Source organism: Chanodichthys erythropterus, chromosome 24, assembly GCF_024489055.1.
Source record: "Chanodichthys erythropterus isolate Z2021 chromosome 24, ASM2448905v1, whole genome shotgun sequence".
In the NCBI taxonomy this organism is placed as follows: Eukaryota; Metazoa; Chordata; class Actinopteri; order Cypriniformes; family Xenocyprididae; genus Chanodichthys; species Chanodichthys erythropterus.
In genome coordinates this window covers 29463209-29490603 of record NC_090244.1, presented here as the reverse complement: position 1 = coordinate 29490603, position 27395 = coordinate 29463209, and the positions used below count along the sequence as shown (strand labels likewise).

Here is a 27395-nt window from a genome sequence, read left to right as displayed (position 1 = left end):
TTTACTGGATTGATGGATCTTATTTTCTCTCTTCTTAACCAATAGTTTATGATGCTTTTAAACAAAGAAAAACACTCTATATCAGATGAAATGGGTGGCTCTTAAAAGAGCCTTTGGGTTTCAATGAAACAGACAATCTGCTTATTTGGATTTGGCGGGTTTCTCGGTCTTCTTGGGCAGCAGCACAGCCTGGATGTTGGGCAGCACACCGCCCTGAGCGATGGTCACTCCGCCCAGAAGTTTGTTCAACTCTTCGTCGTTGCGCACCGCCAGCTGCAGATGACGGGGGATGATGCGGGTCTTCTTGTTGTCCCGAGCGGCATTTCCAGCCAACTCCAGGATCTCAGCGGTAAGATACTCGAGCACAGCCGCCAGATAAACAGGAGCACCAGCACCGACGCGCTCGGCGTAGTTGCCTTTGCGGAGAAGCCTGTGAACACGGCCGACGGGGAACTGCAGTCCTGCTCTGGATGAGCGAGTCTTAGCCTTAGCTCTTGCTTTGCCTCCGGTTTTGCCTCGTCCACTCATTTTTACTTACAGTTAATATTACTTTCGCAGACAGAAAGAACAGAATGAGATTTCTGGTCTCCACATACTGTCTTTAAACTAGAGTGTCAGTCGCTCATTGGTTTAGAGTCTGTAAAGATTCGAACCAATCACTGAACTTCCCTCCAAAGCCCACCCCCCTTTCTGCCGGAATAATTATGTATGCACACATATTTCTGATCATGAAACCATTTATATATATATATATATATATATATTTTTTTTTTTTTTGATCTGATACTGTACAGTATTATGTTCCTGTTGTGTTTTCACTGTTGTTTGTATTGTTATAGTTTTCCAGCCGAGTGTTGCCTGTAAATGTCTGTATTGTACAACATCCCATTAGGACTGTGATCACGGCCTGAACCCATATCATCTTTTAATCATCTTATATATAAAAATGGTTTATTCGAGTTTATTTTCAGAACTGGGTGGCTTATCTGTTTTGAATGCAGTGTAAGATCAAAAATCTTATCTTTATTTACTTTAAACGCTATAAGATACACGAATTTTGCTCTTTATTCAGAGTTGGTGGGTGGCTCTTAAAAGAGCCGTTGAGGAGAAACAGTAAAGACTTTATTTCTTTTTGGGCGCTGCCTTTTTAGGCTTGGCGGCTTTAGGCTTTGCCGCCTTAGGTTTAGCCGCCTTGGCCTTTTTGGGGCTCTTGGCTGCTTTCTTAGCGGCTGCTGGCTTCTTCGCCTTCTTGGGGCTCTTCGTCGCCTTCTTAGCGGCTGTGGCGGCGGGTTTCTTGGCCTTTTTGGGCGATTTCTTGGCGGCGGGCTTCTTTGCCGCTGCGCTCTTGGGCTTCTTGGCAGCAGCGGGTTTCTTGGCCGCGGGCTTCTTCGCTTTAGGAGCCGCTTTCTTGGCCGGCTTCTTCTTGATCTCGGCTTTCTGCTTGTTGAGCTTGAATGAGCCCGAAGCGCCGGTCCCTTTGACCTGCACCAGGGTGCCTTTAGTCACCAGGCTCTTGATGGCGATCTTGACGCGGGAGTTGTTCTTCTCCACGTCGTAGCCACTGGCGGCGATAGCTTTCTTCAGGGCGGCGAGAGACACGCCGCTCCTCTCCTTGGATGCGGACACAGCTTTGACGATGAGCTCACCGACGCCTGGACCTGCTTTCTTGGCTTTCGCAGCTGACTTCTTCTTGGGCGCTTTGGCCGGGGCGGCAGCAGCCGGGGCTGGAGCGGTTTCTGCCATCTCTCTCTCTGATCGGATCTACAGTCTTTCAAACGCTGTCTGGTTTCAGCAATGATAAGCGCTCGAGCGCCGCTGCGCTCTTAAATAACACATGAGAACCTTATAGACTCAACCCGCCCTGCTCGGTGTCTATGCGCCTCCACGAGCCCCTCACGATTGTGTTTTCTTCTCTTACATTTGGGGCAAAACTGAAGCGGTAAAATAGTTTGTCGCAGTAAAAACAAAGTGAGCACCGAGCAGAGGTTCTGAACTTTCACTGGGGAATAAAATACGCGGAGAGGAAATGCTTCTTTTGCCTCCGTCAGACCAAATCCAAGTCCATCATCAGCCACGGGGAAAAGCCGCGTGTAAATTTGATGGATAGTTTTAATGGAAAAGTTGATAAAAGCCTGAACGCGTCCGCTGTGTGTTCAGAAAACAGTCTGAAAGCGACTTTAATGAAATCAGCATTAGTGAGGGGCGTGAGGAGGCTTTCATACAGCTGTTGTTTTGGGCAGCTTGAAGCACACGAACATCATCCGGAGGATCCGAGTCTGTTTGTGACTCTCCTGTCTGACCCTCATCTTCACTTAGCAGATCATCTCTCCATTTAATAATAATAATAATAATAACTAAATATGTAGCCTAAGTCTGATCACGCAAGTATTAATGTTTTAACTAAAATACGTTTTCTTTAGCTGATGTACATCATATTACTAAATAAAATGTAAATTATTATATTTGTTTCTCCAATGGATTTCGGCTAATTTACAAAATAAAAAGCTAATTGTTTCACTGTAATAATGTACTATCTCTATAGAAATTAATTACATGTATAAATAAACATGACTTATTGCACATACACAGCATTATACCTCCTACCTCCTCTTTATGTAGGGCTGCAACTAACAATTATTTTGATAAACAATGTATCTGTCAATGTATTTTTTTTATTAACTGGATGACAAATTTAAATAAATTATACATTGATTTTTTTAATTAACACATGTTCTAATCCATTGTTTTAAACAATGTCAGTCCACATCATGCCCAGTGTTGTCCATTAGACAATGTGTAAAATAATGCCTATATAGTGACTGTATGTGTTCAGGCTCTGCTGTACATTATAACTTATCAGCATTAAAGAGTTCAAATACAAACATCACATTCTAAACCTAAAAACAACAGTTTGATTGCTAATTTATAACAGAAATGAAAACAACTTCATTAAAAATAGTGAAAAAACAAAAGCACAAAATGTTAACTTGTACGAGGTATGAGGAACAAGCACAATCATTCAATTATAATCATACAATTATATTATATTAATGAGCAATTCCAACAATAGTGCATTTACTGTTACTGCTCTCATAAATATGATTATAGTTGTGTTGCATGCAGGGTTTTAAACCTACACTTAATTTCTAACTATTTTTTTTTTTTTTTAGCAAAATGTGTATTTTAGTCAGAATTATTGATATTTTTCTACTGTGCTGTGTTTTGATGTGCTAATGAAATCTGTAGACGATTATGTTCATTATCAATAATATTACCTAGATTTTATTGATTAGTTTTTGCAGATCTAGTCTTATAAAACATGGGAAACCTTGATTACAAATTCATTAAAAGTAAAAAAGTTTCTTTCATTGGGACAGTTTTACGCATGCTACAAAATACATTCACAAGAAAAAAAAAAAAAAAAGAATGTTTAAAATGATATCAACTCACATGAGATGAAGAGTTCAGTCTATCAGAGGCCAAAAGAAAGCTGATGTATTCTCCATGGAGTCACCTCATGGGGCTGATGAAAGCCAGATGAATCCTCCACACTTTTTCTTGGAGAAGACAATGCCCCTCTTGTCAAAAACTTGTCATGCTGCATCCATGCCAGTAGGTGTCAGTATGACGTCTATCATATAGTCCAGACTCTAGTAGGCTACAGTCCAGCTTTAGTTTGTTCTGTCTTCACCTTCACCCCATATGGACTCAGGACCTACACAATATTAATACACAGCTTGCTGGAATACAGTTGTTATTAGTCAGTTGAACAATCATCTAGCCATGTAATAATGTCCATTCAGCCGGTGTTATCACAAATAACCCTAAAAGGGTGATCAGGACAGAAAGACACATTATATGACCGACAGACTGTATTATCCTTTACTTATTCTTGAAAGGGGCTCATACAATTTTTTGATAAAATCTTAATCTTAATCTTTAAATTATTGCTCATACAATGTCACTTACGTTTGGACGTCAAAGCTTTCTTAAAATAAATTTAAAAAAAAAAAAAAAAAAAAAAAAAAATATATATATATATATATATATATATATATATATATATATATATATATATATATATATACACAATTACAAAAGAATTCTTTCAAAAACAATAAAAACAGTAATATTTCCAACGTTATTGTACTGTAATATATGTAATGTGCTGTGAAATATATTGTATAAAATGCATATGAAGTTATTTTGTGAGTTTTCCTTCTTCTCTGTCAGCAGATCCCTTTAGAAATGTCAGTTTTATCTTTGTTGTAGATGTTTTTTTTTTTGTCACTCCTAAAATTACAGAATAATGTTTATTTATCATGAGATCAAACGTTTGAACTAGTTTTGATTTTTGCGCCTCATGTGACGTCACCAATAGTAAAAACAGTACATACAAATTACATACAAAACATATGTAAACCTCTCATCTACACATAACATATTCATAAAAAACACATTTTCATAAATAAGAGTTCAATCGATAGAGTTAGCATACCTCTTCTGAAAACGGTTGAGTTTTATATATTATTTGTGTGATTTTATAAACTAAACTCACCTGAAAGCAGTGAAACAACAGCGAGAGACGGGAGTTTTGCAGTTGTTGTTTCTCCGTTTCCATGGCAACTCTGCTGTCTCGCGCTTGCTCCACGTGACTCGAATGTTCAAAGGGCACGCCCATTAAAACACGTTATGCGTCACAAAAATAAACTTCTAATCTAGAGTTTGAATTATTTTGTTTAGGAACACAACCTAATTATTTCATTTTAAGCCGTGCTTATATGCAGACACAGTATTTTTTTAATTCCAACACTTTGCTTTCGTTAAATATATTAAAGTAGTCTCATTATTTTTTATTATTTTTAACCATAAAAATACATTTATATAAAAAAAAATATATAAATAAAATAAAGATGTCCTGTAGCACTCAGTAGAAACACTAGACAGACTATCCACTATCGGCTTACCATGGTATATTGTTAGCTGGGTTACTATGGTCTTACTGCAACAGGCCATAGTTACACCATGGTTACTGTAGTAATACCATAGTTAAACCATGGTTCATTGTGTAGTTACTATGGTTTACTATAAAAAAACATGGTTAATCCATGGTTACTACAAAAAAAGAAAAGGTTAATTTTCGTAAGTATGTCTTGTTCATCCACTCACTCTTTCGAGATTTAATATATTTGATAAACGCTTCTGTCACATTTTGAAATGAACCACGCGAATCATATGACGTGGTATAGCTCCGCCTTCATGTGTTTCAACAAGGTCCTGTAAGTGATTGTAAAAGCTCTTCTTGTTCGCTCTGCGGACATTCAGGCGCTCAGTTGCGATCAGATCGTGTGAATTACAACAATGTCTGGAAGAGGCAAAGGCGGTAAAGGGCTCGGAAAAGGAGGCGCCAAGCGTCACCGTAAAGTTCTGCGCGATAACATCCAGGGAATCACCAAACCCGCCATCCGTCGTCTCGCTCGCCGTGGCGGTGTCAAGCGCATCTCCGGTCTGATCTACGAGGAGACCCGCGGAGTGTTGAAGGTGTTTCTGGAGAACGTCATCCGCGATGCCGTCACCTACACCGAGCACGCCAAGAGAAAGACCGTGACCGCCATGGATGTTGTGTACGCGCTGAAGCGACAGGGACGCACTCTGTACGGCTTCGGAGGATAAACTTCTCAAATCAGGAACAACTACACCAACCCAACGGCTCTTTTAAGAGCCATCCACTCTCTCACATAAAGAGTCTGAAATGTAGTTGATAAAATGCTTTGTTTTTTGGTTTCAGAATTTTTTTTTTTTTTTTTTTTTACTAATAATAAACTATTTCACAGTAAAATATCGAGAATAGTAATAACTTTTCTTTTAGTTCTTTTTAATGATGATACACAGAACATGTTGGTTCAAGTGGCGCACAATCAGAATGGGACCAGAGTTGAAAATACAGAAAACATTAACGAAACTGGTATTTGTTTTACACAAATGGGCTTTTATTTATTATTCGTGTAGTTTCAACAGTTTCATGAATCAATGAAGCCCCGAGGAAAAACTGCTTTTAAAGGATGTCTGACTGATAATGGTCTCTTTCTTCCAACACTCCCTCAATGGGTCTAAAGGGCTTTAAAATCACACGATGTTTCACAGTTTTTGTCTAGAATCGCTTATTTCCTCAAACTAATAATAAAAAGAGCGGGAAACGAAACAAAGGAAACAGTCAGGGTGTAGTTCAAAGCATCATGCCTGAACCAGCAAAGTCCGCGCCTAAGAAGGTATTTATATAATTTTTTACCTCTAATACACCACTATGTCCAACTGCGTTCAGCACTCATTGAAGTATAAGCGCGAGACATCACTGCTGTTGTCAGAGCGCGATCAGACCTCACTAAACGAGAGCTGAACGCAGTTGGCTCTTGAGTCTGCGCAGACACAGCAGACAGTTATGACCGCAGGGCAGCAGGTGAGGATCACGGTACAGATCCAGACACACTGGACACATCCCCAGGTAACAATGTTATGTTTCCAAACGTTCTGTTTTGGTTGTGGGAACGGTGATTTGAAATGTTCTAAAAACGTGGAAATTCCAGTTTGCTTAACATTGCTGGAACGTTTTCTTAAGGTTAGCATAACGTTCTTACAATGTTCTTTTGACCTACATTTTATTAACAATACAGCATTCTAGGAATGTTGATTTGTAATGTTCCAAGAACGGTAAAATGTCCAAATTCTTTAACCCTTAAACATGCAAGAAAGGAAAATGATCAGCAAAAAATAATTTCATGTCATTTTTTATATCATCTGGATTTAAGTAAAACATATTCAAAGGGATTTTTGAAATATTTGATGTACTTTGGATTTTATGAGTTGTATCTTCTGAGACATGGGTATAAAATCAGGATTATCCACAGTATTGACAATGAATGGTGTCTCAATGTGAACTGGGCTCCCTGTACTGGTCAATAATAAATAAATGTGCCAATGTTAATATTCACTTGTAAAACTGAAATTATGATGTTTAGTTAACTACATTTTTGCAATTTTAACTAGATTTTTTCTTGCAGAGTTTCACGCCGCTCATTTTATGGTAGAACAGGGGTGTCCAACCCTGCGGCTGGAGGGCTACTGTCCTGCAGAGTTTAACTCCAACCCGGATCAAACACACCATTTTAGTTGATAGATGTTTCAGTTATTTAGGTATGTTTGTAAGACTGTCCAGTTGGTTTGTTTGTGTGTGTCTAGTGTGAATGTGTGGTTGTATGTACATGTCCAGTTGGGCTGTTTGTTAATTGCTTGGCTTAAGAGTAATAATCACCTTTAAAGGGTTAGTTTATTAATTAAATAAATTAAAACATTAGTGTCTATCTTCTGTATGATTTCACATGAGTCTCTTCAGACCTTATTTTGCGTGCATCAGGGAGCTTGTGTTTTACTTTCGCTTTGAAATTCAAAAGCGGCAGTGCTGAGCGTGCTCTACAAGATGAGACATTTATCAGACGCTTAGGCACTCAGACACTCAGTTGGGCAATACTGTGATCAGTGATCTTGCCTTACTCTCGTCACATGATCAGAGAACTGTGATTCCTGCTGCACTGTGTGCGACTCTGCAGCTTGTGCTGGATGAGCAGAGCAGATGTTTACAATAGTTTACAATTGAAGCAACTCCGCTAGAAATCTTGTTACACCCCTAGTGCAGGAACATTATTCTAACCATAAAATAACATTTAACCTTAAAGAATGTGAACATTTTACCGTTCTTGGACCGTTACAAATCAACATTCCTAGAATGTTGTATTATTAATAAAATGAAGGTCAAAAGAACATTGCAGGAATTTTATGCTAACCTTAAGATAACGTTCCAGCAATGTTAAGCAAACTGGACATTTTCACGTTTTAGAACATTTCAATTGAATTAAATTTCAATATATTCGTTACAATTGTTCACACTAGTGTGCTTTAATGTGTAACTAGCTTTTTTTGAAATTATTTTATTTGGTACAAAATGATACTAAGTCACACTTGTGGTGTTGCTGGTCAAAGACCGGCCTACATAAAATTGCTCATAAACCTCTAAATATGCCATATTTTCACCAATACTTCCAAACTTAATTTCTTTCATTAAGCATCATAATAGCTGCTCCAGTACAGTGACATCGGTGTAATATTCAGTTCTCATTATTGTCCTTCAGTCATCATCATTTGAAAGATACTTTAATTAACATTTTCAGACAGCTGCAGGGCATTAGTCCATAATAAACTGACAATGAGAAATCCAAAGAGTGAAAGATTTATCAGACTTTATTGTAAAAACACCCTCCTGACAAGAGAATTTCACTAAAATAATGACTATTACTATGAACCAGAAGTCAACTTAACTAGGCCCAAATGCTCCTGTCTACAGTAATGAGCCTTATAATCACATGCTTTGTAACTTACGAACATTTGAGAGCTAAAATTGAGATTTCATCAGTTTAAATAAATAATTTGTCCAACAGTGAAAACCTTTTCTTTATCCACATCATTCCAAACCCCCATAGTTTACCTGGATATACAGAAGGAAAAAAAAAAAAAAAAAAAACCTGAGTTACTGTCACTGAACAACGACGAATTAGACTCGGATAAAATTTCGTAACACTTTAGAAAATCCACTTATTTCAAACTCATTTTTTTTTTTTTTCAAAAAAATATATTTAGTTCTACAAACAACAGAAACTCTTTAAGGAAAAGTTGGGTGGCTCTTAAAAGAGCCTTTGGGTCGCTGAGAGTCTCGGTTGAATCTCTACTTGGAGCTGGTGTACTTGGTGACGGCCTTGGTGCCCTCGGACACGGCGTGTTTGGCCAGCTCTCCGGGCAGCAGCAGACGCACAGCGGTCTGGATCTCTCTAGAAGTGATGGTGGAGCGCTTGTTGTAGTGAGCGAGACGAGACGACTCACCGGCGATGCGCTCGAAGATGTCGTTGACGAAAGAGTTCATGATGCCCATCGCCTTGGAAGAGATGCCGGTGTCAGGATGAACCTGCTTCAGGACTTTGTAGACGTAGATAGCGTAGCTCTCCTTCCTGGACTTTCTGCGCTTCTTTCCTCCCTTACCGGCGGTCTTCGTGACGGCCTTCTTGGAGCCCTTCTTAGGCGCGGACTTTGCTGGTTCAGGCATGATGCTTTTTGAAAACAAACTTCACAAAGCAATGTAATGTTAGAAGCGACACAGAGGCATTTATTGACCGCCCTATGCTAATTTTCAAAGAGATACAGGAACTATCTGATTGCCTCTTTTAATAGGCCAAACCCATAAACTCGTATTTCATTGGACAACTCAAAGCGTCACAAGCGGAATGAGGGCCAATCACATTCGCCGCCGCCAACCGCTCAAAGTTTGAACTACACCCTGACTGTTTCCTTTGTTTCGTTTCCCGCTCTTTTTATTACTAGTTTGAGAAAATAAGCGGTTCTAGACAAATATTGTGAACCATCGTGTAATTTTAAAAACATTTTAGACCCATTGAGGGAGTGTTGGAGGAAAGAGACCATTATCAGTCAGACATCCTTTAAAAGCAGTTTTTCCTCGAGACTTCATTGATTCATGAAACTGTTGAAACTACACGAATAATAAATACAAGCCCATTTGTGTAAAACAAACACTAGTTTCGTTAATGTTTTCTGCATTTTCTACTCTGCTAACTTTGGTCCTATTCTAATCTCATTTAAAGTTAAATTGTTAAATATTGTGTAACATTACAAAAGGTCTTTTTGGAATCGATTCCCAGCCCTATGTAATACTACAACTAGGTCTTTGTGCGCCACTTAAACCAACATATTCTGGGTATCATCGTTAAAGAGAACTAAAAGGAAAGTTATTACTAATCCCGATTTTTTACTATGAAATTTATATTTAGTAACACTTTCTCTGAATCCAAGAAACATTTTATCAACTACATTTCAGACTCTTTATGTGAGAGAGTGGGTGGCTCTGAAAAGAGCCGTTGGGTTGGTGTAGTTGTTCCTGATTTGAGAAGTTTATCCTCCGAAGCCGTACAGAGTGCGTCCCTGTCGCTTCAGCGCGTACACAACATCCATGGCGGTCACGGTCTTTCTCTTGGCGTGCTCGGTGTAGGTGACGGCATCGCGGATGACGTTCTCCAGAAACACCTTCAACACTCCGCGGGTCTCCTCGTAGATCAGACCGGAGATGCGCTTGACACCGCCACGGCGAGCGAGACGACGGATGGCGGGTTTGGTGATTCCCTGGATGTTATCGCGCAGAACTTTACGGTGACGCTTGGCGCCTCCTTTTCCGAGTCCTTTACCGCCTTTGCCTCTTCCAGACATGTTTAACACAACTCTATCAAGCAATGATAAAGAATGATAAATAAGTGTGTTAGTAGGAGGACTTTTACATTTGCTTACAGGACCTGAGAGAAACCAGTACCGCGTCACAAAGCGCAACACGCCCCTCCCCTCAATATAGCTCGAGCACAAAAGACTGTGATTTCACCCTAACACTGATCTAACGAGGCCTGTGCTTTGTTTAGTATGAAAATTAAGTTTTATAAGATTTATTTGACAAAGATAATATTATAACATTGTCATATCATATACAGAGATACTGAAAGACAATAACATGTGGCAGTTTAGTATATTTATTAGACAGTTCAGATATATGTGCAGCATATAAATGATTTCAGGCCTCTGAGATTTAAGTAGGTCTCTTAAAGTTTCAAACAGACCATGCTGCTATTAGAGAGTAGCTAGATGATTTGATAAATCTGTGGATGAGTTAATTAACCCATTTGTGCCCAAATCATTATGAATGGTTTCATGCATATATTTCTGTTAATAGTGTCCTATGTGAACATGTTCTGCATTTATTTTCCACAGTTTTTTTTTTTTTTCCTTTTCTTTTTTCTCATTTTATTTGAATGTGCAGCAAATATGTTGTATGCACCCCTTCAGTATCAAATTTGAATAGGAGGAGAACATTTGGCATCTAACTCAAAATAACTGCTTTCATCAGATCAATCTTTATTCATAAACTAATTTATTATGTATAAAAGTCGAAGAACATTTGACACAAACCCCAAAAAGGCTGCATCTAGTTTATAATCTCTTGAATATGAAACACAAAAAACATGTTTTGTCTTAAAGTGCAAAACAACGTGCAGCTATTAAGTTTTCCCAACAGGACATTCTAAATAAAAAAGTTAAGTTAAGTTAAATTACAAATTAAAAATTACATCTATATGAGATCCTGGACCACAAAACAAGTCGCACAGTTATATTTGTAGCAATAGCCAACAAAACATTGTATCGGTCACATTTATCGATTTTTTTTTTTTTTTTTTTATGCCAAAAATCATTAGGATATTAAATAAAGATCATGTTCCATGAAGATATTTTGTAAATGTTCTACCATAAACATATTAAAATGTTTTTTTTTTTTTGAGTGGATATGCATTGATAAGGACTTAATTTGGACAACTTTAAAGGGGATTTTCTCAATATTTAGATTGTTTTTTTTTTTTTACACCTTCAGATTCCAGATTTTCAAATCTCGGCCAAATATCGTCTTATCCTAACAAACCACACATCAGTGGAAAGCTTATTTATTCAACTTCAACTGTTTTGTGGTCCAGGGTCACATAGATATACAATAATAATAATTAAAAAAATACAAAATATAATATATAACAATATAAAATATATATATATATATATATATATATATGTATGTGTGTGTGTGTGTGTGTGTGTGTGTGTGTGTGTGTGTGTGTGTGTGTGTGATTAATGTGTAAATGTGTTTCATACAGGTGGAATGTGACTTTCTAAAACACTTAACATGAGAAAGCTCTTAACGTGGCTTAATATATGAAGTGATATTTAAAGACTAACCTCAGTAAACACCATAAATAAAGTAAAGACAACTGCAAGATCTTATCAGAAGACAAAATTAAACAAGCATATGAAAGTAAATGAGTAGAGTTTTCCTGTTTGACATGTTTAACGTAGATTAAAACCTGAAAATATCTTGAACTTGTGTTAACCACACATTATTTCAGGGATTTAATCAAAAACCCACTGACTTTGGGTCGATGTAACCAGAAGTGCTCAGTTCTGGGGTTTAGGACTCATTCCTGTGTGGCAGCGTATCTCCATCAGTCCATGCAGTTGTCTGCCCACGCTGAAGCTCTGCGGTCTGGCTGTCACGTGCTCCACAAGGTCTCGAGCTCCAGGCGTCAGAGCTCTGTTGATCAACACAACACAGGAGGAAGAGAGCAGATTCCCTCTCTGTAAGGCCAGCAGGTCTTGAAGGTAAAGCTCAGGGTCATGATCCATTAGAACCAGATCCAGACCATCATTCCCAGTGTGAGAGCGTAAAGAAGAGATGGCCTCAGCCGAGGAGCATGTCAGCACCTGAAACTGAGCAAAAACATGCTGATTTTAAGATTTTGGGCCTCGTTTACTGAAATCATGTGACTTTGGCAGTTTGAAACACGCTCTGAACCAGTGATTCAAAATAAAAGATTTGTAAAAGTTTCGATCACTAGTGTTTGGTGGCTGTTTGAATATAGACACATCACTGTGAGCGTTGGAATATCTTTTTGGGACAGACTTTTTATGTGTTCAGAGATATTTGCTTCAGCTGATATTGGAGAGACTATGGGATCAGACTCTGTTCATCCTGCATTTATCGTCGGTGTGTGAAGGGGTTTGGATTATGTGTGCTATGATTGATTGATACACACTAAGTTTGCACATGAAGGTGGTTGAACAGTATTTATTAGTTTTTTTGAGTTATCTCACCAATATTGGGAGTCGATACAAAGCAACTAATGATGAAAATCGAAAGCGATGATGTAATACCTGCTGGTTTTTGAAGCCTGCCACTAGTATGATCTCCTCCCCTCGATCTGCTGTCAGAGGATCCAGCTCTACAGTCAGCAGTTTTCCAGACGGAGGGAGCAGACGCAGAATCCTGACTGAAGCGTAGCCACAGTGTGTCCCCAACTCCAAAACCCTCAGCGGAGCTTCACGCGCCACAATCTCATCCAGAAACTCTCCTACAACGACAAGAGGACGTGTTACTACAGAGTAGAAGATTAGAGGAATATTATCTGTTAAATAAAGCATCAACAGACTCCAGTGTCTGACCTTTCTGAGGGCCAATGTTGGAGGAGGCGTGTGTGGTGGAATACAGGTCAAAGGTCAGCAGAACACTCTGAGCCTGTCCGTGGGTGCAGTTGGAGAAGACAAAGGCATGAGTGGAGCTGACACAGACCTTCCTGTGTAAAAGCTTCAATATGCCAGAATACACCTGACGGCACAGGGCTGACAGCGGTGAGCAGGAAAGAGCCTTCATCACGGCCACAACCAGGAGCAGAGGCACGGAGAACACCAGCAGAGACATCTGACCATCAGTGACCTAACAGGAACAGAGGAGCGGTCAGGACAAGAGGCGCTCTGGAAACCTTACAGTCATGATCAAATGGAAGAAGTGACAGTGACAGACACTGCTGCTGCTTCTGATTGATTCAGAGGGAAAATCTGCCCATAACTGCTGGTCTAGGATCAGTTTTCTCTGTAATAATAACATACTGGTGAAACAGATTTGGCAAATGATCCAGTGCATATATGTGTTTGCTCGCTGGAGAACGTCAAAGGTTTCTATTTACAACATGTTTTGCAGCATTGAGCAATGTAGCCAATCACATATTTTGATTTCTTCAAAATGCAACAGCCAATCAGAGGTGTTTAAGTTAGGACTGAACAAAAACACTCAAAAATCCTCTCGTTATAACAAACAGTTCTGTAAATAAGAGATTCATTGTGCCGTCAGCTTCATTGATTATAACAGAACTTTGTGAGATCATGACGATGACAGATTTTATTGATCATAAAGGGAGCTCTCTTTTTTACTGCTGTGCGAAAATCCCTCATACAGTAAGCTTGATTTTCTGATAAAAATTAACAGTGGTTTGTGAATGTAAATAATTTAATAAGAAATAATTGATCAGGAGTGTTTATGCTGGGATGTGTAGGTTGACATTTAACCTGAAACTATTGAATGTACAGTGGGTACGGAAAGTATTCAGACCCCCATAAATTTTTCACTCTTTGTTATATTGCAGCTATTTGCTAAAATCATTTAAGTTCATTGTTTTTCCTCAATGTACACACAGCACCCCATATTGACAGAAAAACACAGAATTGTTGACATTTTTGCAGATTTATTAAAAAAGAAAAACTGAAATATCACATGGTCCTAAGTATTCAGACTCTTTGCTGTGACACTCATATATTTAACTCAGGTGCTGTCCATTTCTTCTGATCATCCTTGAGATGGTTCTACACCTTCATTTGAGTCCAGCTGTGTTTGATTATACTGATTCGGACTTGATTAGGAAAGTCACACACCTGTCTATATAAGACCTTACAGCTCACAGTGCATGTCAGAGCAAATGAGAATCATGAGGTCAAAGGAACTGCCTGAAGAGCTCAGAGACAGAATTGTGGCAAGGCACAGATCTGGCCAAGGTTACAAAAAAAAATTCTGCTGCACTTAAGGTTCCTAAGAGCACAGTGGCCTCCATAATCCTTAAATGGAAGACGTTTGGGACGACCAGAACCCTTCCTAGAGCTGTCCGTCTGGCCAAACTGAGCTATCAAGGGAGAAGAGCCTTGGTGAGAGAGGTAAAGAAGAACCCAAAGATCACTGTGGTTGAGCTCCAGAGATGCAGTCGGGAGATGGGAGAAAGTTGTAGAAAGTCATCCATCACTGCAGCCCTCCTCCAGTCAAGGCTTTATGCTAGAGTGGCCCGACGGAAGCCTCTCCTCAGTGCAAGACACATGAAAGCCCGCATGGAGTTTGCCAAGATGGAGAGAAATAAGATTCTCTGGTCTGATGAGACCAAGACAGAACTTTTTGGCCTTAATTCTAAGCGGTATGTGTGGAGAAAACCAGGCACTGCTCATCACCTGTCCAATACAGTCCCAACAGTGAAGCATGGTGGTGGCAGCATCATGCTGTGGGGGTGTTTTTCAGCTGCAGGGACAGGACGACTGGTTGCAATCGAGGGAAAGATGAATGTGGCCAAGTACAGGGATATCCTGGACGAAAACCTTCTCCAGAGTGCTCAGGACCTCAGACTGGGCCGAAGATTTACCTTCCAACAAGACAATGACCCTAAGCACACAGTTAAAATAACGAAGGAGTGGCTTCACAACAACTCCGTGACTGTTCTTGAATGGCCCAGCCAGAGCCCTGACTTAAACCCAATTGAGCATCTCTGGAGAGACCTAAAAATGTCTGTCCACCAACGTTTACCATCCAACCTGACAGAATTGGAGAGGATCTGCAAGGAGGAATGGCAGAGGATCCCCAAATCCAACTTGTTGCATCTTTCCCAAAAAGACTCATGGCTGTATTAGATCAAAATGGTGCTTCTATTAAATACTGAGCAAAGGGTCTGAATACGTAGGACCATGTGATATTTCAGTTTTTCTTTTTTAATAAATCTGCAAAAATGTCAACAATTCTGTGTTTTTCTGTCAATATGGGGTGCTGTGTGTACATTAATGAGGAAAAAAATGAACTTAAATGATTTTAGCAAATGGCTGCAATATAACAAAGAGTGAAAAATTGAAGGGGGTCTGAACACTTTCCATACCCACTGTAAATCTATGTAAATGTGTTTTTAAAGGGGAAACACTCTTTTACCTTGGAGCTGGTTCACCCTCTGTCTATGATCAGAAAATTCATATTTCATGGTGACTTTAATTGGACTAAATGATTGGAGAAGTCTTATACATCACCAGAGAGAAGTGTGTCAGCTCACCAAGATTCAGTTACAGCATTTTAAATCAATATTATGAGGTCAAATTATTATTGTTATTATTTTTTTTTTATTTTTTTTTTTAATGAACAAACACATGCAGGAATCTTTAACAAGCATGTATTGTGAAAATGCATATGAAGAATTTATTTCATGCTGAATTTAATGTTCTAAAATCAAGATTTAGCAGTTTCAGGTTTAGTTAAAGGGATAGTTCTCCCAAAATATGTGATTATTTACTTATTATTTATCGATCTAAACCTTTCTTTTAGCCACAAGACATAAACAATACACATGTCAACATGATTTTAGAGTGAATAAAGCTAGCTAGTAATCGCTTAGTAACCATTTCTCTACAGATTAATAGTCTTGCTATGACATAAAACATAAAATCTAATTGTTATGTATCATAATTAAACATGTAATAAATAAAAAGGCAAATAGGTGCAGAACTTACCAGTGACATGAATATGAAGCTCTCACTCTGTGTGTGTGTGTGTGTGTGTGTGTGTGTGTGTGTGTGTGTGTGTGTATGTGTGTGTGATAAAGAGAGGCTGACACTCACACCTGTTACTGTCGGACTCACCTGACACACCAAACAAGAGGATCAGGCTGTTTATCACAGAAGTGTATGAGCAACCTTAAAGGTACAGGGCACTTTTTAGTCTGATGTTCGATAAGCGGTTTTCAATCTGGAGTCCACAAGTATGGAGCCCCGGATATGACATGCAGGAAAAAAAATAGTAGGCTAAATTGTGCGCACGATTTACTAATTTATTCCCTTGATTTATAAATCATGAACATGATTTATAAATTGAGAGAACAAAATAGTAAATTGTGAACACGTTTTGTTTCATTAATGTTGGCTGTATTTTGGATTGCTTCGATCAAGTTAGCTTGATTGCGATAGAATACTCAGTAAGAATAATTCCTGTTCAAATATTTAGTGTTGTTGGTTTGTATTGTAATGTTACTTTGCCCACAGTAGGCTAATGGACATTTTATTTCAGTGGAGATTTTTTGAATTAAGTTTTTTCGTGCCCAAAGACTGTCCATTTTGACTTGTCAGCATTTGCGTGTCAGTTATGTGGGCAGCAATGCAGTACTCCAGTGGCCTATGTGAAGCACATGAGGATTCACAGCAATACCCCTAAGTTGTTTCTTCATTGTTGCATACAAGCCTGTAACAGGAAGTTCATCTTTAAACATCTTTACAGACACTACAGTGAGTGTGTGGTGGTGCCTAGATCACATTTGTACCCTGCAGTAGACCTTGCATGCCATGTTGACTTGTGTAGTGCCAAATGTGATACACTAACTCAGTTTTTATTCCCATCTTAAAGTGCACATTAAAGAGGGATGAATAGTGGCATGCCCCTCTAAGCAGTGTGATAAATCATTTTCAGTGATATCCACCTTTACCTCTCATGTATCAAGGAAACATAAAAATTAAATGGAGGTAAACCTAAGTGAATCCATTGTTGCCACATAACTCGTGACTGAAACTGAAAGCTTTCAAAATATTGACAGTGATGACAGAAGAACATACTGTATTTGAAATAGTGAGAATTTGGAGGTTAGTGCAGAAAATATCGATGAGACATTATTTTTGAAGAAACTTTCTTTCTTTTATCTGAAATTACAGGCTGAAATTAAGTTATTGCTTCCATCTTCAGTCGTTCAGACTATCATTGAAGACATGCAGTCAGTTTATGATGTCAACAGTCACATGTACTTTTCAAACTAAATGAGAAATTTGTTACACTTGGAGATCCAGAAGCTTCCGTTTATGATGTCATGGACAGTCTGGAAGCAGACGATCTCTAACGAGCATGAAATAGCCATTTATAATTTTCTGTGTAGAGAACAAGATTTCAAGTATGAGATGAGGAAATATGAGCTAAACCCAACACACGGACAATGTGTCAGAGTCTGCCGAATGAATGAATGATAGAAAGTGTTCAATGCAGCTGCTGATGGAGGATCACAAACAACACAATGGTGTATCAAACCTTTCAGAGACTTTATTTATTTATTTTGATGTACTAAGCATGTAACATAATCTTTATATTATATAAATGTTAGTGGTGTTTGGTCCTGCAAAACTTTCCACTACAATGTAATGTAACTGCAGGAAAGTCCGTCACTTTAATTGCACTTCCATGCTTCATCACTAGATGGCGTGTCTGTTACATAACTGAGTTCTCTATCTGTCAGTCACTTTGACATTGTGTCATGTGATGACACTAGTGTAGTGTTTCTCAACCTTTTTTACTCGATGGCCTCCTCCTTCACCAGATCATAAACTGTGAGGTCAGATTAGTTTACACACATCAGAAGGTCTACTCTCTCATCCCTGCAGAGAAAGAGTGAAAATGAGATGCTAAAATTAAAAGCAGCACTTTAAAGGAAAATTCACTGATCACACTGATGCACATTATGACAGAAACTCTTAACAATGTTCAAACATCATAAATACAGCGATTATGATATAAAGAGACAGTAAAGCAAATACAGGATAAAAGTGAAACAGCAAAACGACCTCTGCTTCCCCGTCGACATACAGCATGAGCTCAAATGCTTAAAGAGGAAACAATAAATCTTACTATGGTGTCCCAGTAATTGTTCCTGATTAAACCACTGAAAATACAACATTACATACAAGTTTTGCTGAAGTTAACTCACTTATAGAATTGTTTCTTTATTCCTCTATGGCATGGTGTCGCCCTCAGAAAACATAAAACGTTTTTGGACTTCACACCGGATCAATATATGACACGTCTGTTCAATGAAATGAGGGGCTGAAGTGGTGCAGCCTTTTCTGTTTATCCACATTTCATGATGGATATGTTATCAGGACCCCCCAAAAGTTAAATAAAAACAAACAAAACAAGCCCTATAATTTAATAAAATAACGTACTCGGTTACTAACGTAACCTCGGTTCCCTGAGATACGGAACGAGTACTGCGTATGGGGAAAGGTCTCCCTTTTTCCCCGCTGCTGAAGCCTTTTTCAATAACGCAGTGTAACTGCACCGTCATTGGTTCACTCATAGACAAGTTGTTGAACCAATGACGGCGCGGCATAGCTGCGCGGCCTATGGCGACAAAGCGCGCGAATATTCCCGCCGAAATGGGCGGGGTTAAGGGCTATATAAGCAGGCGTTTCGCCATAGGATTTCAGTGTCATTCGACTGAAGCGACGACCCTGAGCCGCAGCCTCGTGGCACGGCAAGTATCGCAGTACTCGTTCCGTATCTCAGGGAACCGAGGTTACGTTAGTAACCGAGTACGTTCCCTTTCGATACTTCACTCGTACTGCGTATGGGGAACGAATTCAACCACGCCGTGCCACGGCTGGGAACGATATAGCTTGAAGTTTGGACACCTGAGAGGGGGCCAAAAAGACAAGCGAGAGGGCAAGCCCTTACCGAACCCTTGCGTTACACTTAGAGGAAATTTATTTCCATGATAGCGTGAGGCGGAGCTCATCTGAGGCCGCTAATCACACTGAAAGGACTCGAGCCTGTAAGGTCGGGACATCGAGATGGTAAAACCTGACAAAGGTGGACGGCGAAGACCAGCCGGCCGCCACACAGATGTCTTGGATGGAAACTCCGATGGACCAAGCCCATGAGGAGGCCATCCCTCTAGTGGAGTGGGCTCTGACTCCTATGGGGCATTCGGCTCCCAGTGAGGAGTAGCACAGCGTAATAGCGTCCACTATCCAACGAGAAATGCGCTGTTTTGAGACCGGAGATCCTTTGGTGCGGCCTCCAAAACAGACAAAGAGCTGATCTGACTGTCTGAAAGACTGCGATCGCTCTATGTAGGTCCTCAATGCCCTGACAGGGCAGAGTAACTCCAGCCCTTGCTCTTCCGTCGAAGGGGGCAGAGCAGAGAGCGAGATGACCTGAGCTCTAAACGGCGTTGAGAGCACCTTAGGGACGTAGCCATGCCTGGGTTTCAGAACGACCTTAGAGTCTCCAGGCCCGAATTCGAGGCATGCAGGGCTCACAGAGAGGGCCTGCAAATCGCCAACACGCTTAACCGAGGCCAGTGCTAACAGCAAGGCGATTTTTAGCGTCAATGGCCTGAGGTCGACTGAGCCCATTGGTTCAAATGGGGCTCCTTTTAAGGCCCTGAGGACCAAAGACAGGTCCCAGGAGGGAACGGTGAGGGGGCGAGGAGGATTCAATCGCCTAGCGCCCCTCAGGAAACGGATGACAAGTCCGTTTCGTCCCACTGATTGGCCAGCAATAGGAGCATGGAACGCTGCAATGGCTGCTACGTAAACCTTGAGCGTGGAAGGGGTGCGCCCCATTTCCAAGCGTTCTTGGAGGAAAGACAGTATAGAAGATACGTCACTCTCCATTGGGTCTATGTTGCGTGACGAACACCAGTCAGCAAAGACCGACCATTTCTGGTCGTAGAGGCGTCTCGTGGACGGCGCTCTAGCCTGAGAAATGGTATTTAGGACGTCCCTGGGGAGGATAGTAGGCTCGCATCGAGGGACCAGAGGTGCAGAGCCCAGAGCTCCGGCTGTGGGTGCCAGATTGCCCTGTTCGCCTGAGAGAGGAGGTCCCGTCTCAGGGGGATCGGCCACGGGGCTCTCAGAGAGAGCTTGAACAGCTCCGAGGACCAAATCTGGTTCCTCCAGAGCGGGGCCACTAGAAGGACTCTGTGTTGGTCTTCTCTGATGCGCCTGATGACCTGAGGGATCAGGGCGATCGGAGGAAAAGCGTAAAGGAGCGTGCTGGGCCATGAATGGGCCAGAGCGTCGACCTCCTTCGAGAAAAATGTTGGGCAATGAGAGTTGTCTTCTGAGGCGAAGAGGTCTATCTTTGCCTTCCCGAAGAGCTCCCAAATCCTGAGAACAACCTGGGGATGGAGCGTCCACTCGTCGGAGGGGACGTTGCTCCGTGACAGCATATCTGCACCCAGATTGTTCCTGCCAGGAACATGAGTCGCTCTGAGCGACTGAAGCCTCGGAAGAGCCCATTCCAGTAGACGTTTCGCCAGAGCGCATAAGCGGCTGGACGAGAGACCGCCCTGGTGGTTTAAATATGACACCACTGTCATACTGTCCGATTGGACTAGAACGTGACGCCCTGTCAAATGAGCCTGAAAGAACTGAAGGGCCTTCATCACTGCTAGCATCTCTAGACAGTTGATGTGCAGAAGGCTTTCCTCTTGGCTCCATGAGCCGAAGGCAGGTCTGCCGTCGCACACAGCGCCCCAAGCGCTGGGAGGAACCCGGAACTTCAACCAGTACTGAAGAGGCCGCATCCGAAGAAGGCCGAGCTGTAGTACCGGAGAGGCGGAAGCCATTAGCCCTAGCAGCCTCTGAAAAAACTTCAGAGGGAGGCAGGCTCTGTTCTTGACTGAGGCTGTGAGCTGCTGAATCGTCAGAGCGCGCTCTGGCGAGACTACTGCCGTCATATGGACTGAGTCGAAAACTGCTCCCAGAAACGATATTCGTTGAGTGGGGCACAGCAAGCTCTTGGTTGCGTTGACCCTGAGACCCAGGCATTGTAAATGGCTGAGGAGCACGGATCTGTGGTGTTCCAGCTCGACTCGCGAACGGGCTAGAATGAGCCAGTCGTCGAGATAATTCAGGACTCGGATTCCCGCCTGTCTGAGAGGGGAAAGTGCCGCGTCCATGCACTTGGTGAAAGTGCGAGGAGCCAGAGACAGCCCGAAGGGCAGGACCGTATATTGGTATGCCACTCCCTCGTATGCGAATCTCAAGAATCGTCTGTGACGAGGGGCTATCTGGATGTGAAAATACGCATCCTTCAGGTCCAGCGAGCAGAACCAGTCCTCGGGGCAGATGTGCGCGAGGATCTGTTTCAGTGTCAGCATTTTGAACTTCCGTCTCATGAGGGAATGATTCAAAAGTCTGAGATCCAGGATGGGTCTGAGACCACCATCTTTCTTGGGGACCAGAAAATAGCGGCTGTAGAAGCCTGACTCGCTTTCCGCGGGGGAACTATTTCCACAGCTCCTTTTCTTAGCAACGTCATGACTTCGGCTCGGAGGACATGGGCGTCGTCCGGATTGACCAAAGTTTGAAGCACCCCGCCGAAGCGAGGGGGCCGGCGTGCAAACTGGAGCGAGTAACCCTGAGTTACGATCCCCATGACCCAATCTGACACATCGGGGATGGCCTGCCAAGCCTCGGCCCGAGTGGCAAGGGGTTGAATGATATCGTGTGACAGACCGCCGCTGAGGGGGTTGTACACCGAGAGTAGCGGAAGAGGAAATTTGCTCCCTTTTAGATGATATAAAAATTTGTTCGCCGTGAAAACGGCGTTTGGAGTGGGCGCAACAGTTGTGGGCCCAGTTGTCACTTGAAACATGTTTCCCACGCCCGGATTTAAACGAGGCGGAGGGGAAAATGTTCGTGGGAGCTTTTGGGGTGGTCCGGTCGCGACGGGACGATTCCCCATCCTCTTCCTTCCTGGCAGATCAGGATGACTTCGGAGGCACCGGGTCCAGCACAATCTTGGGCCGGGGTCCCTGGCGTCTCGGGAAGGGATGGCGCTTGGCAGAGCGCGAGCGCTGGCGTTGCTCCTTAGGTGGCGCTGACTGCGGTGCTGCAGGTGGAGCGGGCTTGTGCTGCTGAGCCGACGCAGTCCTGGGGCGGCTGGAAGCAGAGCTGGAGCGCTTGGGCAGGAAATGTCTCATGGCCTGAGACGATTTCTGTGCCGCTGTGAAGCGTTCAGTGAAGCCATCCACTGCAGGGCCGAAGAGACCAGAGGGAGAGACCGGGGCGTCTAAGAAGGCCGTCTCGTCATTGTCCTTGATCTCCGTCAAGTTAAGCCACAGGTGGCGCTCCAACACTACCAGGCTGGCCATGGAACGGCCGATGGCCTGAGCCGTAGCCTTCGTGGCTCGCAGGGCAAGGTCAGTAGCGCTGCGAAGGTCCTTGAAAGCCGGCGCGTCAATCCCAGACTCGTCCAGAGAGCGGACCAGCTAAGGTGGAAGTAGTCCGGCAGGGCTTGGAAGGGAGTGACCTCTTAGCTTTCCATCCCACAGCCGCGTCAGGGCAGAGGTGAGCAGCCACTGCTTCGTCAAGGGGTGGCAGGTGCTCGTATCCCTTTTCCTTGGCGCCGTTGATGGCAGTGAGGGCGGAGCGGTGCGTGGTATGAAGGCGGGCGGAGTACGGAGCGCGCCACGACTTCGTCAGCTCCTCGTGGACCTCGGGAAAAAAGGGCGCTGCTCGCTGGCGAGGGGCTTGGCGGCGGCCAGGCAGGAACCACTCGTCAAGGCGACTGCGCGACGGCTCCTCAGGTGGGGCCCAGTCGAGGTCCAGCTCTTCTACAGCTCTGGATAGGATGCGGAAAAGCTCGGCATCCATGCCCTGGCCATGTTCAATGGGCTCCAAGGGAGGCGGGGGGGCGGGATCGTCCGATTCGCCAGCCCACACTTCTGCTTCGGAAGCCGCAAGAGACATGGAGTCGTCCTGCTTGTCGTCTGTTCCACCGAATGAGACGAGGTCACTCGCTTCCGCAGAGGGACGCTGCTCAGGCCGAGAGAACAGGACGGGAGAGGGTTCCCTCGGAGGAGAGGGCGAGGCACGCGGGAGCTGGGCCGGCGTGAGCTCGCCTATCTCCTGGCGCTGGGTCGCTCTGCCCCGCTGTCTCTTCCTAGCCGGCTCGCGGGAGGAAGGAGACGGGAGGGCGCGAGCGGCGAGATCACCCTCTGTGAAGAAGGCGACCCGCGAGCGCAGGGAACTGAGACTCATGCACTCGCAGTGCGGGCATGAGTCCCCAGCGAGCGCGCCGTCTGCATGGGGCTTGCCCAGGCAAGCGACGCACTCGCTGTGACCATCACCGTCGTGCAGGGGGGCCCTGCACGTGCCACAAGAGTGGCGGGGCATCTGAGAAGACGCCGTTGCCGTGAAAACGGCACTTGGGTGGCTCTTTTAGAGCGGCGAGGGCCGCGGAAGCTCTAGAAGCGGTGAAAACCGCTGAAATACGCTCTTTTAGAGCGGCGTTTAGCCGCGGTGAAGCTCTCAAGACAGCGCGCCGGATGGCGGCAGGGGACACACAGGAAGCGGCCGGGAGCGGGAAGCGGGAGGCGGCGACTCGGCGACGGCGCTGACGCTGCAGTCGGAGAGGGCGCCGGCGCTGTCCTCAGTCCGGCGAGTCCAGGCGAGTCCGCTGCGGGAGCCTCTTCAGACGGCGGCGAGAGCAGTCAGGAAGGCGGCGAGCTTCTCGGCTTCAGGTGGAGATCAGCGAGGAGATGATGAGGTCGTCGCTGAAGGAGAAAACACTGAAATCCTATGGCGAAACGCCTGCTTATATAGCCCTTAACCCCGCCCATTTCGGCGGGAATATTCGCGCGCTTTGTCGCCATAGGCCGCGCAGCTATGCCGCGCCGTCATTGGTTCAACAACTTGTCTATGAGTGAACCAATGACGGTGCAGTTACACTGCGTTATTGAAAAAGGCTTCAGCAGCGGGGAAAAAGGGAGACCTTTCCCCATACGCAGTACGAGTGAAGTATCGAAAGGGAACACATATTATTATGAAGACACTTCATATTTAATGGTATTAGATGATTTCATATTGAACATCTTCAAAACATTTGCATTTTTTTGTAACTTTGTATCTGGAACGGTAAATCATTGTTGACTTCTCTTAAGTGTCTGAATTTCTGAGGAACTCTTATAGATGCAGGACTATCCTACAGCAAACACTGAACCAGACTATTAAATGTTGAGAAGGGATCTCATTGGCTGCAGGATCAGCAGAGACCAATCAGCCTGAGTCATTTGGTATTGATGTGATCGATTACAGACCGCATGTAAAGGAGCGATCGAAGCCTGTGCCATCTTCAGTTTCATGACTGAACTAGATTTCTGACATGACAATTCTTGGAGAGTTTGTGATGGTAATGAATATGACAATGTTCATGTGTTTGGTCTGCTGCTGTTGATTATATCTGCTGTAGAGTACAGGACTTTCCACTGCCAACACACACAACATGCTGCTGCTGTACGAGCAAACATGAATCACCCCATAGCAGATCTGGACAGGTGGAGCTGGGGGAGGTGGAGGGTTTCTGAAAGTAACTGCACTGCTACAGCAAACAATAGACGAGTGTTTGAATGTTGAGCAGCAAGATCATTGATACTGATACAGCAGGAATCATTCAGTTGTGTCCTGTAGAGAATGATGTGTGAATGTGTGTGTCTGACTCTGTATATTTACTGTTACTGTGATTTGGTGATGTAAAGCCTTTCTTTTAACTCTGTCAGTAAAACTATTGGACTCTGAATTTATATGGTCCTGATCTCTCTTCTGTCTTTTGCATTCAGAGGGTGTTTTACATGAGCGGCTCATGCTTCACTGCTCTGAATGTGTTTATAGCTCTATGAACTGAACATGACATGATCATGAGCTCTTCTTCATCAACCAACAAACATGACTTTCAGCTGCTCATACAACACAATCACACTCAACACTGATCACAGACAAACACTGATAACACTAGATCATCTAAATCAACATCAGTCTTGTGTTTCTGAAGAGAATGAGTCAGTGTTTAATATGATCATCATGTTTTAGGTGTAATATATGATCCCTGTCAATCAAACTGAACAGACTGAATTCAGTTGATTTTCATGACATTTTCATATATCTATTTTCATTGTGACATTTTCAGCAGAAGTGAAACTGGTGTGTTCCAGTCCAGATCATGTGACCAATCAAACAGTGAGACTGAAAAGCCCATTTGCATTGTCAGGGTGGAGTGATTGTGATCCTCTCAGAATAGAGCAGCTCTGTCTCCAGAGACCATGTTCAAACCCCAAGAGCTTTATTTGACTTTATTTCCTGCTACATCAAGCTTGTGAAAAGCACCTGCATCTTCATCTGTTAGTTCAAGTTCAAGTTCACGTTTATTTATAAAGCACATTTAAAAACAACTTGTGTTGTACCAAAGTGCTGTACAGTATTACACATGATATAAGATAATAAAACTAATACATAAGATAACATATAACAACATGCAGGGTAGGCCATAAACCACTCAATATGCCTTATATAATTCAGGCGACATCATAGGCTAAAGAAAATAAATGAGTCTTTAAGCTAGATTTAAAAGTGTCCAAAGTGGGTGAAGACCTCACGTTCACTGGAAGCGTATTCCACAACTTAGGAGCCGCAACTGCAAAAGCTCGGTCACCCTTGGTCTTTAAGCGAGACCGAGGAACCGAGAGGAGGAATTTATTGCATGAGCGGAGATATCTTGGAGCAGAGTAAGGGTGAAGAAGATCGGAAATGTACTGTGGAGCAAGCCCATGTAAAGTTTTATACATGTACAGCAGAACCTTGAAGTCAACTCTGTATCTGACTGGTAACCAATGTAAGGTGGACAGAACAGGAGGGATGGGTTCTCTCTTCCTAGCTCTCGTCAGAAGTCTAGCTGCCGCATTCTGAACCAATTGCAAACGGTGTATGGAGGATTGAGGTAGACCTATGTATAGAGAGTTGCAGTAGTCAAGCCGAGATGTAACAAGTGCATGAATCACTACTTCAAGGTCTTTCTTTGCGAGAAACTGTTTTAATTTGGCAATGGACCGGAGATGAAAAAAGCTTCCTTTGACAACAGAATGTATCTGCTTATCGAATAATAAGTCAGAATCAAAGATGACGCCAAGGTTCTTAACTTTGTTTTGCAATGTTAAAGACAGGGAATTCAACTGGTTTTCCATATTAGTGACAAACAAAGGTGAACCAAAAGCAATGGCCTCAGTTTTATCAACATTTAACTTTAGGAAGTTTTCAGACAGCCACATTTTGACTTCCTCCAGACAGGAGATGAAATTTAAAATGGAATTTCCATTTGTGGACTTGACAGGAAGATAGAATTGAGTGTCGTCAGCATAACAGTGATAAGAAACCTCGTATTTCTGAAAGATAGAACCAAGAGGAAGCATGTATAAAGAGAAGAGCAGAGGACTCAGAATGGAGCCTTGCGGAACACCACATGTGATCAGTGTTGAAGATGAGTTATGTTTGCCAATATAAACTGAAAAAGTGCGACCTTTGAGATATGAGGAGAACCAACTTAATGCAACTCCCTGAATGCCAACCACTCTCTCCAGACGATGTAATAACATATTATGATCTATCGTGTCAAATGCTGCGCTGAGATCTAAAAGAATTAAGATGACCCCGTCCCCAGAATCCAGGGAACATAAGATGTCATTTGTCACTTTTAGCAAAGCAGTCTCAGTACTGTGAAATGCCCTGAAACCTGATTGAAATTTATCAAGCATGTTACAGTCAGCAAGATAAGCTGAAAGCTGCGAGTAGATAACCTTTTCTAGAATTTTGGAGAGAAACGACAACTTTGAGACCTATAATTATTTAAAATGTCAGGGTCCAGGTTTGTTTTTTTCAAGAGATTCTGGACCACAGCATGTTTAAAGCTTGTGGGAACCACTCCACTAGTCAGAGAACTGTTTATTATGGCCAGTATGATGGGAGCTACAGAATTAAAAATGTCTTTAAGAAAACGTGACGGCATCACATCCATAGGTGAAGAAGTCGGTTTCAGT

General features: G+C 42.7%; 4 protein-coding genes and 1 pseudogene across 4 annotated transcripts; all 5 read right to left on the bottom strand.

Annotated features, from left to right (window-relative positions):
• The window catches only part of LOC137014841 (transmembrane emp24 domain-containing protein 6-like), a 124614-nt pseudogene that overhangs the window by 70615 nt on the left and 26604 nt on the right, over window positions 1-27395 (bottom strand).
• LOC137014542 (histone H2A) lies at window positions 124-528 on the bottom strand. The gene has a single exon (XM_067378915.1). It carries the CDS (start codon window positions 526-528, stop codon window positions 142-144), a length of 387 nt encoding a protein of 128 aa, XP_067235016.1. The 3' UTR covers window positions 124-141.
• Window positions 1071-1755, bottom strand: LOC137014524 (histone H1-like). The gene has a single exon (XM_067378898.1). It carries the CDS (start codon window positions 1741-1743, stop codon window positions 1123-1125), a length of 621 nt encoding a protein of 206 aa, XP_067234999.1. The 5' UTR covers window positions 1744-1755; the 3' UTR covers window positions 1071-1122.
• On the bottom strand, window positions 8134-9798 carry LOC137014552 (histone H2B-like). The gene has a single exon (XM_067378925.1). The coding sequence runs from the start codon at window positions 9146-9148 to the stop codon at window positions 8774-8776; it is 375 nt and encodes a 124-aa protein (XP_067235026.1). The 5' UTR covers window positions 9149-9798; the 3' UTR covers window positions 8134-8773.
• On the bottom strand, window positions 12097-21152 carry LOC137015565 (transmembrane O-methyltransferase homolog). The gene is made up of 4 exons (XM_067380615.1): window positions 20946-21152; window positions 13141-13411; window positions 12853-13049; window positions 12097-12408 (listed from the first exon to the last, which is right to left on the bottom strand). Exons 1-4 carry the CDS (start codon window positions 21150-21152, stop codon window positions 12097-12099), a joined length of 987 nt encoding a protein of 328 aa, XP_067236716.1.

What these genes read in the sequence shown, in the direction of transcription:
- LOC137015565 (XM_067380615.1), bottom strand. Translation starts at nt 21,152, where the DNA reads ATGGCTTCCGCCTCTCCGGTACTACAGCTCGGCCTTCTTCGGATGCGG. An exon ending in AGGCCCTTCAGTTCTTTCAG is followed by an intron (nt 13,412 to 20,945) that starts GCTCATTTGACA and finishes TGTTCCTGTTAG; the next exon opens with GTCACTGATGGTCAGATGTC. An exon ending in CAGGCTTCAAAAACCAGCAG is followed by an intron (nt 12,409 to 12,852) that starts GTATTACATCAT and finishes GTTTTTGCTCAG; the next exon opens with TTTCAGGTGCTGACATGCTC.
- LOC137014524 (XM_067378898.1), bottom strand. Translation starts at nt 1,743, where the DNA reads ATGGCAGAAACCGCTCCAGCCCCGGCTGCTGCCGCCCCGGCCAAAGCG.
- LOC137014542 (XM_067378915.1), bottom strand. Translation starts at nt 528, where the DNA reads ATGAGTGGACGAGGCAAAACCGGAGGCAAAGCAAGAGCTAAGGCTAAG.
- LOC137014552 (XM_067378925.1), bottom strand. Translation starts at nt 9,148, where the DNA reads ATGCCTGAACCAGCAAAGTCCGCGCCTAAGAAGGGCTCCAAGAAGGCC.